Genomic DNA, 13,653 nt, shown 5'->3' on the forward strand with positions numbered 1-13,653 from the left:
TATTTAATCTCTTTTAAAAACTATGCTAAGGGATGCTATTTTATTGCAGAAATACAAAGATTATACTGAGTCATAATCACCAGCTGAAAATATGGAAATTGCCAATCTGTCAATGCCACCAGGAAATGAAAGAACGATGGAAGCCAATAAAACACTGAGCCAGAACTGCAGCATAAACCAGGATTTTCTAATGGTTTTTTTACCAATAATGTACTCCTTTATATTCTTAACAGGACTGATAAGCAATGTTTCAGCACTGTTAGTGTTTTTCATTATACAAACTAAAAAAAACTCCATTCATGTCTATCTGATCAATATGGCAATTGCAGACCTCCTCTTAATTGTCTGCCTACCTTTTAGAATAGCATATCATGCAAATCATGACCAATGGGTATTAGGAAACACGTTCTGCAGAGCCATAGGCATTTTGTTTTATGTGAATATGTATGTTAGCATCATACTTTTGGGACTCATTAGTATAGATCGGTACTTAAAAATAATAAAGCCATTGCAGCACTATAAACTACAAGATGTCCACATAAGTTGTAAGACTTGTGGCATGATCTGGTTTGTCTCCATTCTGATTGGTATAATAGAGCTTTGGAAGAGCAGCACAACCAATAATTTCAACAAGTGCTTCCATTATAGAGAAAAACAACATTCAGAAGTAATCATCAATCTTGCCATTGTATTCGTTTTTTGGATTGTCTTCTTTCTCCTCATTATTTCATATGCAAAGATTGCAAGAAGGCTTTCTAATCTCAGTAGAGAAAAGCCTGAATTGTCCAACAAGAAAGTTTTCAACAATGTTGTAATGAAAACATTCATTATTCCCTTCATTTTTACCATCTGTTTCGTCCCATTTCACATCTCCCGCTTCTTTTACATTGCATCTCAGCTCCAGCAAGGAAGCTGTTACTGGAAAAACACAGTAAATAAAGCAAATGAAATATCACTTTTGTTATCTGCTTTCAACAGTTGCCTGGATCCAATAATGTATTTTCTACTCTCCAAGACAGTTAGAAAAACTATATTGAGCTTAATTGATGGAAAATTTCAGAAAGATTCAAGAAGTGAAACCACATAAAAGCTGTAGTTTCTTTGATCCTTTATACTCATGATATTTAAAATAGATATATAATGGCATTTGTTTGGTATATTTAGCAACATGCCCAAAAATATTTTGGATTTCTGAAGTTACAAATCAATAAATTAACCAGCTTGCATATGCTTAAAATGGAGTAACATAATATTTTAACGAGTATACCAAGAAACTGAAAGCTTGGCTTTTTCAAGCAAAGTATGCTAGAATGCAGACTCGAGGGGCCGAATGGTCTACTTCTGCACCTATTGTCTAATATACTTCTACCAAACCCAGACAGAAGCATAAATACTATGCAAATAAGTTTGGAATTACAGTTCTGCAGTCATAGAACCTGTTAATCAATAAAACTATTGATGCAAGGAAGATCATTCACAACTTCTTTGATAACAAAGTGGTCCGTACCAGGATTTGGACAGCACTTCAGCAAGCATGACAAGGCAAGTAACACTCACAGTCACATCAACGATGGACAGCATACATCTCCAACAAGAGGAAATCTAACCATCGCTTACTAACAATTATTTGCATCATCATTAGACCCCTCTCTGCCTCCTAATCATCATCAATTGGGAGCTTTACTGACTAGAAACAACTACGTAAGAAACAATGGTTACAAAAGAAGATCAAAGGCATGGCATTTTGTGGTGAGTAACTCACCCTGACTTCTTAAGTCTTTTCATACCTACAAAATTGAAGTGGAATAAGATGAATTACTCTCATCTGCATGGATGTGAGCTAAAGTTAGAAGCCATGCTGGCCAAAGAAACATTCCTTACTGATAAATATTCATCATATTAAACATTAATTTTCAAACTCCAAGCTGTAATGGTTTGTCTCCACAGAGACAAAACTAACAGGCGCACAGAAATTTTTGATTCTCCTTAAGTCACTCTTCATACAATTTTGGAAAGATCATTACTTCACGGCCACCATTATCAAAAATATGCAACTCCATCTAACTACTTGACTGAAATGGTTCAATTTGGAAGTTCAGTGAAATATTCTCATGGAAATTGGGGATCATCAATAAACGGTAGCCTTGCCAGTGATGGACATGTTCTACGAATGAAATGAATATTTTTACTCTGAGACATGATTTGAAAAGTGAAATTGGCATGAATGAATAATAGAAGTTTGGACATTTAACGATTACAGGATGCAGGATACAGGATTACAGATGCAGATAGAGCTCTATCAAATATATTTCACTTTGTGATATTAATAGTTATTCTTACGGTTGCAATTCATATTGAAAGCTCGTTTTCCAATGACACAAACTGAAGCATAAAATATGGCAATAAATTGAGGAAGAGACATCTGAAAATGTTTGGATTACTACGTGCATAACATTCAATATATGAATATAGTGACACTGAATTTTTAAGATTCAGTCTCCAGGTAATGCAAGGGTTGCATCTTGGGAACAGTCCCCAAACTGATATTTCTAATATTTACTAACAAGAAACATTAATAAGGGTGGACTAAAATTATCACTTATTTCTTTTCCCCCCTTGTATAGTTATAATAATATAGACTGTCACACATCAGAATCAGATTTATTATCATTGGCACGGGTCATGAAATTTGTTAACTTAGCAGTAGCAGTACAATGCAACACATGATAATTTAGAAGGAAAAATAAGTAAATCAATGGTAGTAAGTATATATGTATATCAAATCATAGAATTAAAAATAGTGCAAAAACAGAAATGATAAATATTAAAATAAAGTGAGGTAATGTTCATGGGTTCAATGTCAACTTAGGAATTGGATGGCAGAGGGGAAGAGAATGTTCCTAAATCACCGTGTGTGTGTGCCTTCAGGCTTCTGTACCTCCTTCAAGATGGTAACAATGAGAAGAGAGCATGCCCTGGGTGTTGGGGGGTCTTTAATAATGGACTTTGCCTTTCTGAGGCACCACTTTTTGAAGACGTCTTGGATACTACAGAGGCTGGTAGCCAAGATGGAGCTGACTAATTTTACAATTTTCTGTAGCTTATTTTGTGCAGTAGCCCTCTCCCTACCCCCCCCCCCTCCCTAGACAGTGATGCTGTGTATCAGAATGTTTTCCACAGTATAGTAGTTTTGAGTGTTTTAGGTGACAAACTAAATCTCTTCAAACTCCTAATGAAATATAGCTGTTGTCTTGCCTCCTTTATAGCTGCATTGATGTTGGGACCAGGTTAGATCCTGAGATCTTGACACCCAGGAGCTTGAAAATGCTCACTCTATCCACTTCTGATCCCTCATTTTACCTTTCCTGAAGTCCACAATCAGCTCTTTCGTCTTACTGATGTTGAGTGCAAGTTTGTTGCTGCGACACCAGTCAACTAGCTGGTATATCTCACTCCTGTATACCCTCTCATCTCCATCTTGAGATTCTACCAACAATAGCTGTATATCACAAATTTATAGATGGCAATAGAGCTACCCAGCCAGACAGTCATGGGTATAGAGGGAATAGAGCAGTGGCCAAGCACACACCCGAGGTGCGCCAGTGTTGATGGTCAGCAAGGAGGAGATACGCACAGCTGTGGTCTTCCAGTTAGGAAGTTGAGGATCCAATTGCAGAGTGAGGCACGGAGGCCCAGGTTCTGTAACTTATTGATCAGAACTGTGGGAATGATGGTTTTAAACACTAAGCAAGCATCCTGACAGAGGTGTTTGTGTTGTCCAAGGCCATGTGAAGAGTTATAGAGATTGTGGCTGCCATAAGCCAACTGTGGTGACAGGCAAATTGCCGAATCCAGGTTCTTGCTGAGATGGAGTTGACTCTAGCCATGACCAACCTCTCAAAGCACTTCATCACTGTATATCTGAGTGCTACTTGACGATAATCATTAAGGCAACTCACACTACTCTTCTTGGCCACTGGTATAATTATTCAAATGGTCAGTTTCAAAGTATCAATAGATACATTATTTTTTTATAAATATACAAGAAGTATACAGTGTAAAAGTGTCAATAGTAGAGATTTGCCTTGGTAGTTTCCAAAGCAAGTGTTGCCTTCTGGCTGTGAGCATGTAGCTATGTTCTTAAATACCATGTACCAGTTTGATTATGGGTTGCATGTAAACCATCGTTCTGTAGACTAGGTTACCTTTGAACTAAGACGTACAAACAAGCTGAATGAACTCAGCAGGTCCAGCAGCATCCATTGAAATAAGCAGTCAACGGATGCTGCCCGACCTGCTGAGTTCATCCAGCTTGTTTATATGTCTTGATTTGACCACAGCATCTGCAGTATACTTTGTGTTTACCTTTGAATTAACTAGCTGCTATCTCTATTCCATAAATCCAGAAGATGTTTGCATTACAGTAATTAACTTCCCTCTTTTGAAAAAAAATTAAAATTTATGGGAGAATTTCATGAAGTGAAATTTGTACTCCCTGTATTTATGGTGGAAAGGAATAATTAGACACTTACCTTGTTTCAAAGGACAAATTTCTGAAAGTTTAATATGCTGCTTCAGCAATGAATTAAAAAGACAAAAAGTATGTTGGGCTACAAACAAAAGAATATTAATGCAAGTGGACTTACTATATCTATATATCTGTATCTCTCTCTCTCTCTCGCTCTCTCTCTCTATATATATATATATAAAAAAAACTGTGTCTGTCTGTTTTTCAGCTTGTGAAGCACATAATTGGAATACAGAAGTGAAGGATCATCAGGTTGATTGCTAGGAAATTGTATTTGTCTTCAGAGGAAAGAGACTCAGTGGACGAAGTGAGGCGATTTTATAGAAACATATAAAATTCTTGTGGAACTTAATAAGATAAATGTAGGAATGCTGAGATTCCCCTGAAGAATCTAAACTTTAGGTCAATGTTGCAAAATAGAGATGTAGCTATTCAGGACTGACATAGGAAGAAATTTCTTTATCTAGTGAATCTTTGGAATTCTCTATCTAGGAGTGCTGTGGAGATTCAGTTGCTAAGTGTATTTATGAACAATTGGGAGACATTTAGCTTCAATGACAATATCCTTATGCCACACAATTAATCAGGATGACCCAGACAAATTTTGTTTCAGACTTATTTCCAGGCAAACAGCAAATTCAAGCTTAACTGTTGCCAAGTCAAAAATCAGAATTGTAAAATCTGGCATCTATCTTTGGAGAACCGCACCCCCCCCCCCCCCATTGTTGCAAATAGAGTCACTTCAGTGCTTTCACCCCATATACAAGATTATCTTTTTTTCCTCAGTTCTGATGAAGGGTCTCAGCTTGAAATGTTGACTATATTTTTTTCCATAGATGCTGCCTGGCCTGCTGGGTTCCTCCAGCATTTTGTGTGTGTTTATTGAATTGTTAATATTTTATTAATTCTGTGAACTGTGGAATACGAACTTGAGTTCATATTCCACTCTAATCACTGAGGCCGACATTCCAATGCAGCAATGAGAGAGTATTAGACCATGTAAAAAAACAATATTAGACCAATAAAAAATATTCTAAAGCATTATTTTGAGGAGAAAAGGTTGGCTCTGGTGCCCCGGCCAGTGACTGTTCCTCAAACATTACTAAAGCAGAGCAGCTAGTCATTCTCACATTACTGTTTTGATGGCGATACTTTACCTTATTGTTTGATTGAGGCTGACTTGCTTCTGTTCTAGTTTTGTGAGTTCTGAAATGATTGATGAGGTCTGTGTTGGGACTATAGACTTTTTATCAGATAGGACAGCAAATGCCCAACAGAGCAGATGATAGGGTAGTTTGCCCTATCATGACTTTTGCACACTTATTCCACAGATAAGTTTCTCAATATCGTTCCAAATAATCCTCCCTAATGTGAGCTCTTATAGCCTAACAATTCCGTAGAACTAATGTGTAAGTTGCACTTTTTCCAAGGCAAACTGGTTTCATTTCCTCTATCCAGCAGGTAATCACTTTTACGTGAAAGTAAAAAACAGAGTGCCCATCAGACATGCAACCAAGGTGTCCTAGCCAAATTGTCCAACGAGTCCACTAGGTATAATTAGAACTGCTATGCTGGGGATATTTGGGGTAGGTGTGACACGGATACATCTTTCCGGTCAACTAAGTGGATTTTGCACTGACGGTATTAGATTCTATTTCAAGTTCTTTGAGCTGCCTTGTTTAGTCCAGGTCTCAGTAACAAAAGCAGAGGAAGACATTAGATGTTTACTGTTGCCTGTGAGACCAGTTCTGGGGCAGGTCTCCAATCTTCAACTTTGAATGTGATGGTTAATTTCAGTGTTGATGCCTGCCTTACGTAAGAGATGGCTCCTGACATGTGAAAAGTGATTTTGAATTATTATAAAACGATAAGACTGCCTCTGTACAAAACAGTATGATTATTTGTTAGTTAACCAAACTTAATCATTTGTATCAAGTTTTGGCGTTACTAATTATAATTCGGATATTAATAAACAATTGTTTGCACATTGCAGGATTGCATTTCTTTATTTGGCAAAACAAAGTTTGTTTATTATTCCTAAAGAGAGAGAACACAAGAAGACCAAGAGAAAAGGGCGGCACGGGAGTATACTGGCCAGCGTAACAGTTTACAGCGCAAGCGATCAGGGTTGAATTCCCACTGTTGTCTGTAAGAAGTTTGTACATTCTCCATATGGGTTTACTCTGGATGCTTAAGTTTCCTCTCAGATTCCAAAGACAGACATCTTAGTTGTGGAATGCTATGTTGGTGCCTGAAGCTTGACAACATTTGTGGGCTGTGTTGGTGGTTGTTGCAAAATAGCCCACTTCACTGTATGTTCTGATGCACGTATGACAAGTTAATATTTAATTTACAGTTTAATGAAACTATTTCAGGCATCATTATTTCTTAGTGTTCTTAGCACTAAGAAAACTCCTTTTCTAGGAGTTGTCGAGTAAAGTTAATAAAATTCTATTCCCAGTTAGTTCAGATTTCAGCTAAATTTGAAACAAAACAGATTTACAAGCACAGATCCATTAAATCTGTGGTGCAATTATCGATATTTATCAGTTCTACATGTTTCAATATTTATTATTTTTTTATTTTTGTTTTTACACAATTTGTTTGCTTTTGTACGTTGGTTGCTTGTCCATCTTCACGTGCAGTTTCTCATTGGTTCTATCATGTTTCCTTACATTTATTATGAATGTCTGCAAGAAAATAAATCCCAGGAAAATATACAGTGCCATTTTGTTCATTCATAGCTTGTCACACCAGACAGTCAGCCATTCTTGTCTGGTGCATAGTGTCAGGATTGGTCTCCTGTCGGACTAACTGGGTCACGGTATGAACGTTCCTGACTCGACCCTTGTTTTTTAAAAATTTTTTTTATGAGGCTGAGTGGCTAGCTCAGCGCTCAAGCTGGCGCATATGGGAAGTGTGTTCCGGGGGGGGATGCCCTGACTGGTTTCGAACTTGGGAGCCTTCGCTTCCAAAGCCTGGCGCTAATGCCACTGCGCCACCAGCTGGCTATATAGTGACATATATATACTTTGATAATACACTTACTCTGAACTTTACAATGTTTAAGATGTAATAATTAAACAAAATGTTTTGGGCTTCAACAATTTCCTCCATTTCCTTCAACAGCCTGGGATGCATCTCATCAGGATCAAGCAATGGTTTCAGGAGAATTGGAGCTCACATTTCCAATACTCCCTTTTTATCAATTGCTATCCTATCCAAAATCCTAATTACATCTTTCTTTGCCTCTGTTTTAGTAAAGACTGGTATCACAAAGACTGAGGTGATTACTGAAATACATTGACTGACAAAGAACTAAACAGATGTGTTGCAGCACGAAGTTTTACCTTAAGCATATGCTGCTAATTTTACTCGATCTGGACTGGCTCGTATGAAGAGGAATAATGAGATCCCAATGAAAACAAGAGAAACTACAGATGCTGGGAATCTGAAATAAAACAGAAGATGCTGGAAATCCTCAGCAACTCGGGCAGCATCTGTGGAAAAAAAGAAACAGTTAACATTTCAGGTTGAAGTTCTTTCATCTGATTAAGGGTTATAGACCTGAAATGTTGACCATTTCTCTTTAGAGTCCAGTATGGCAGAGGAACTTTAGGATTAATTATCAATCGCTAGCTAATGGCAACAAAGTTAATACTGCAGGTAAATGTCTCACAACCCTTAGTTTTCTACAAACAACCCAGAAGTTTTCTGATGACTCAGCCATAGTTGGATGCATCAGCAAGGGAGATGAGGCTGGGTACAGGGCTACGGTGGGAAACTTCGTCACATGGTGCAAGCAGAATCATCTGCAGCTTAATGTGAAAAAGACTAAGGAGCTGGTGACCCCTGTTTCCATCCAAGGGGTCAGTGTGGATATGGTGGAGGATTACAAATACTTGGGGATTCGAATTGATAATAAACTGGACTGGTCGAAGAACACTGAGGCTGTCTACAAGAAGGGTCAAGAGCCGTCTCTCTTTCCTGAGGAGACTGAGGTCCTTTAACATTTGCTGGACGATGTTGAGGATGTTCTACGAGGCTGTGGTGGCCAGTGCTATCATGTTTGCTGTTGTGTGCTGGGGCAGCAGGCTGAGGGTAGCAGACACCAACAGAATCAACAAACCCATTCGTAAGGCCAGTGATGTTGTGGGGGTGGAACTGGACTCTCTGACTGTGGTGTCTGAAAAGAGGATGCTGTCCAAGTTGCATGTCATCTTGGACAATGACTCCCATCCACTCCATAATGTACTGGTTAGGCACAGGAGTACATTCAGCCAGAGACTCATTCCACCGAGATGTAACACTGAGCGTCATAGGAAGTCACTCTTACCTGTGGCCATCAAACTTTACAACTCCTCCCTCGGAGTGTCAGACACCCTGAGCCAATAGGCTGGTCCTGGACTTATTTCCACTTGGCATGATTAACTTATTATTATTTAATTATTTATGGTTTTATATTACTATATTTCTTCACTATTCTTGGTTGGTGCAGCTGTAACGAAACCCATTTTCCCTCGGGATCAATAAAGTATGTCTGTCTTTCTTATGCACTGACCACAACTACCTGAAGTAGCTTTTCTGAAGGCTTGACAGCATAAATGTCAGATACCAGAGAATGACAAATTCATTACTCTGGATAGTTTAAAGGTGATGTTGATCCATTAGACTTAGTGCTGCATTATTAACAAATAGTACACTGGCAATTACACTTGCAAACCAACTGGTTCTTAACGTAATATGCTGAACAAGGTCTTATCACCAAAACTATCCTTGAGCCGTTGGGCAACTACTGAACATCCTGTACACACCTGTGTTCCAGCACTGCCATTCAATCTTTCTCCTGACCAACTTGGAGAAAGTGAATGGATCCTGAAAGTAATGAGTAGTTTTTCATTCCAGTTCCATCAGAGGTTGTCCCAGGGCTGAAGTACATCCAGAAATGAATACAGAGAAACTAAAGATGATGGCGGTGATGTTAGATGAAGATGAAAACTATGTGCAATGGCTTCTCAAAGCTAAAATGATTTATTATTGCTACATGTACAAAGATTCAGTGAAAATTTTACCTTGTATTGTGTTCATACAGATCAATTGATTACAGCAGTGCATTGAGGTAGTGCAAGATGAAACAATTAACAGTGTATAATAGTGTTACAGATAAAGTGTAGTGCAGGTAGAAATTAAGGTGGATAGTATTACTGAGGTAGACTGAGATTAAGAGTCCATTTTATGGCACTGAGAAACTGTTCAATAGTCTTATAGCAGTGGGATAGCAGCAGTTCTTGCCCCTGGAGGTATGTATGCACCTTCAGGCTTATGTATTCTTCTGCCCAAGTTGGAGGAGGGGTTGCAAAGGGGAAAAGAAGAGAAGAGATTAAGTCCACAGTGGGTGGGATCTTCAATTTCAATTATGCTAGCTGCTTTACTGAGAGAGTGAGAAGTACAGACAGAGTCCATGGAAGTCATTTCAGAGTTATTTCCATATTATGCTGAGCTATGGACAGCTTGATATGAGCTGCGACTACACAGTTCATGGCATTGAAACTTGCTAGGATTTGCTGCATAGACACAGACCACGGTGATATCCGTAAACACCAGGAACGGTCTGATGAAAAAAATTATTTTAAAAATCATTATTGATGGAAATCTGTCAACATTCATTATGAAGAAAGGATAAGACACCATTGAAAGAAATCTTTCCAAGTATCCAGGCTGAGCTAAAAATGTGTGGCATTTGATTTAGTAGAAAGGCCAAGTTAAAAAAAATCAAAACCTCAGATGCTGGAAATCAAGTATTCAAGTCATGAGGTCTTTGACTTGAAACATTAACTCTGTTCCTCCTTCCTCACATACCACCTGACCTGAGTGCTCCCAGCATTTCCAGCTCATAAATTGCAGTTTCTTGTTGACCCAGATGAAGATGAATAACTTCTGTTGTGTCTTTGATATTTATAGACAATGGTGAATTGCTTGAGAGAAATAAGGTGTATCACAGACAAGGGCCAAATCCTTACAATGGCTGATCGACATATTTCCACAAAAAAGATTTGAGAGGATGTTGCCAAGACTAGGCGGCTTGACATAGGGAAAAGTTGGCCATTTCTTTATTCATTGAAATGTAGCACAATGAGGGATGATCTTCTCAAAATGTTTAAAATTATGAAAGGCATAGATAAGGTGAATGCAGTCTTATCCTAGGCTAGACCAAAACAAGGGAAAACAAATTTAGGACGTGAGGAAGAAGATTTAAAAAGGGCAACCCACATGGGGGAGGTACTTTTTTCATGTAATGGGTGGCGAGAATATGGAATGAGCTGCCAGAGGAAGTGGTTGAGGAAGGTACAATACTATCATTTAAAAAAAAAACACGTGAATAGGTAACATGGAGGGGTGGGTCTCAGAGGAATATGGGCCAAATCCAAAGAAATTGGTATTAACTGGGTGGTCAGCATGGACTTGTTGGGCCAAAGGGCCTGCATCCATGCCAAATTGGTCTATGAATGGTAAAGATGTTGTATAGCGCCCTTGCCTTCACTGCTAGAGGGAAAAGACCAGAGTCAGAAGAGACTGGCCAAACAGGATTGTTTTTCCTGGAGCATGAGGCTGAAGAGAGACCAAATAGAACTTCATAAAATTAAGTGAGACGAAGAAGGCACAGAGTAGCTAGACAGTCAGAACATTTTTCTTAGGGGTAGAAATGTTGAATACTAAAGGACATAATTTTAAGGTGAGATGGGGAGGTACAAAAAGGATGTACGGGTAAGTTTTTTATATAAATAGAGTGGAATGTGCTGGCAGCTGTGGTAGTGGAAGCAGATATAATAGTGTCACTCAAGAAAGGAGGTATTAGGCAGACACGTGAAAGTGCAGGGAATGGAAGGATGTGGACATTTTGCAGGGGGAAGAAAAGGGATTAGTTTAATTTGGCATCTTGCCCAAGCACAGATATTGTGACCCAAAGGACCGGTTCCTATGCTGTACAGTTCTACGATTATGTACATTTCAAAGGCGCCTCATCTACCTCCTTAAGGAGATAAAAAGGCCGGAGATTCTAAACAGTGCCTATAAAAGGTATTCACCACCCCCCACCACGGAAGTTTTCATGTTTTATTGTTTCACAGTGGATTTAATTTGGCTTTTTGACACTGATCAACAGAAAAGACATTTGTGTCGAAGTGAGAACAAATTTCTACAAATTCGTCTAAATTTATTACAATTATTAAACACTAAATAATTGATTGCATAATTACTCACCCCCTTCAAGCCAATATTTAGTAGATGCACCTCTTGCAGCAATTACAGCCTTGAGTCCATGTAGATAGGTCTCTATCAGCTTTGAACATCTGGACACTGCAATTTCCCCCATTCTTCTTTACAAAACTGCTCAAGCTCTGTCAGATTGCATGGGGATCTTGACTGAACAGCCCTTTTCAAGTCCAGCCACAAGTTCTCAATTGGATTGAAGTCTGGACTCTGACTTGTCCACTCCAGGACATTAACTTTGTTGCTTTAAGCATTCCTGTGTAGCTTTGGCTTTATGCTTGGGATCATTGTCTTGCTGGAAAATAAATCTCCCAAGTTGCAGTTCTCTTGCAAATTGCATCAGATTTTCCACCCAGGATTGCCCTGTATTTTGCTGCATTCATTGTTGTATGCAATCTTTACCACCTCAGCCACTGAAGCTTGTAACTCCTCCAGAATTGTCACAAGTCTCTTGGTGGCCTCCCTCACCATTCCCCTTCTTGCATGGTCACTCAGTTTTTGAGGACAGCCTGCTCTAGGAAGATATACAGCTGTGCCATATTCTTTCCCTTTCTTGATGACTGACACAGCTGTACTCCAAGGGATATTTAGAGACTTGGAAATTTTTTTGTATCCTTCTCCTGACTTGTGCTTTTCAATAGCCTTTTTGTGGAATGCTTGGAGTGTTCTTGCCTTAATGATGTAATCTTTGTCAGGATACTGACTCAGCAGTAGTTGGACCTTCCCAATACAGATAAATTTTTACTACAATCAATTGAAACACCTTGAATGCACACAGTGATATCCATTTAACCAATTACGTGACTTCTAAAACCCACTGGCTACACCAGTGATGATTTGGTGTGTCATATTAAGGGGGGGGGGGGCGCGAATAAATGCAATCAATTATTTTGTGTTTTATATTTTAAATTAATTTAGATCACCTTGTAGAGATCTGCTTTCACTTTGACCCAAAACAGTCTTTCCTGTTGACAAGCGTCAAAACAGACAAATTAAATCCACTGTGATTCAATGTTGTAAAACAAAACATTAAATCTTCTGGGGGGACGAGAAGTGAATACTTTTTATAGGCACTCTAAATGAGGATTAAGACATTTTAAAGAATGTAAAAGAACTGAGAGCAAGATGAGCTTACTTTCTATGTCCTAACTATTGAAGTTCAAGCAGCCTCAAGTGTGGTACATGTGCAGTACTTTTAAGGTCACCTATTTGTGGAGCAACACGAGATGTAAATGAATATTTCTTCTCTTTACTTTAGAGAAGGTCATACCAGCCAGTTAGATTGGCAAATAGAGCAATGATATTCATCAACATAATGAATGAGAAGGTATTGGCAATATTGAAGAGGGTAAAGACCTGGCCAAGTGTATGCTAGGACATTGTGGTAAGCAAGGGAAGACACTGCTTGGCGTTCCCTAAAAGAGATGATTGTACCTTTGTTAACCATGGATGAGGCATCAGACACAGGATCTTGGTTAGTGTCCTGCCTTACTTAAAAAGGCTGCAAGGACAAGCCAAGGCGATGGGCTGGTGAATCCATTGCCAGCAGTGGGAAAGTTACAAGAGGAGATTCTGAAATACAGGCTCTATTGGCATTTGGAAGTGCAAGGAATGACGAGGAATAGTCAGTAGGACTGGGAATGATGGAAATCTTGTCACACAAATTTGAGACTTTTTTTGAAGAGGTGACCCAAAGGATAGATGAGGGCAGGGCACATGGTCCAAAGGTTAGATCATAAGGGATCGAGGCTGATTCAGACAATTGAATATAAAATAGAAGTAAAACACTGTACTGATGGGCTGCTTATTAGAGTGAAGGCCTGAGACTAGTGGAATGCCACGTGGATCTGACTGGG

General features: G+C 38.8%; 2 protein-coding genes across 6 annotated transcripts in view; one reads left to right on the forward strand and one right to left on the reverse strand.

Annotated features, from left to right (window-relative positions):
- gpr34b (G protein-coupled receptor 34b) overlaps positions 1–7,945 on the forward strand; it is a 56,476-nt gene extending 48,531 nt beyond the window's left edge. For both annotated transcript variants that reach the window (XM_059968273.1, XM_059968274.1), the window contains exon 4: positions 50–7,945. In XM_059968273.1, coding sequence (XP_059824256.1) covers positions 92–1,087 — 996 coding nt within the window. In that variant the 5' untranslated portion in view covers positions 50–91 and the 3' untranslated portion in view covers positions 1,088–7,945. The remainder of the gene's footprint in view (positions 1–49) is intronic.
- The window catches only part of caska (calcium/calmodulin-dependent serine protein kinase a), a 411,874-nt gene that overhangs the window by 242,522 nt on the left and 155,699 nt on the right, over positions 1–13,653 (reverse strand). The window lies entirely within an intron of this gene.

This window comes from Hypanus sabinus, chromosome 4 (assembly GCF_030144855.1).
Source record: "Hypanus sabinus isolate sHypSab1 chromosome 4, sHypSab1.hap1, whole genome shotgun sequence".
NCBI classification, from domain to species: domain Eukaryota; kingdom Metazoa; phylum Chordata; class Chondrichthyes; order Myliobatiformes; family Dasyatidae; genus Hypanus; species Hypanus sabinus.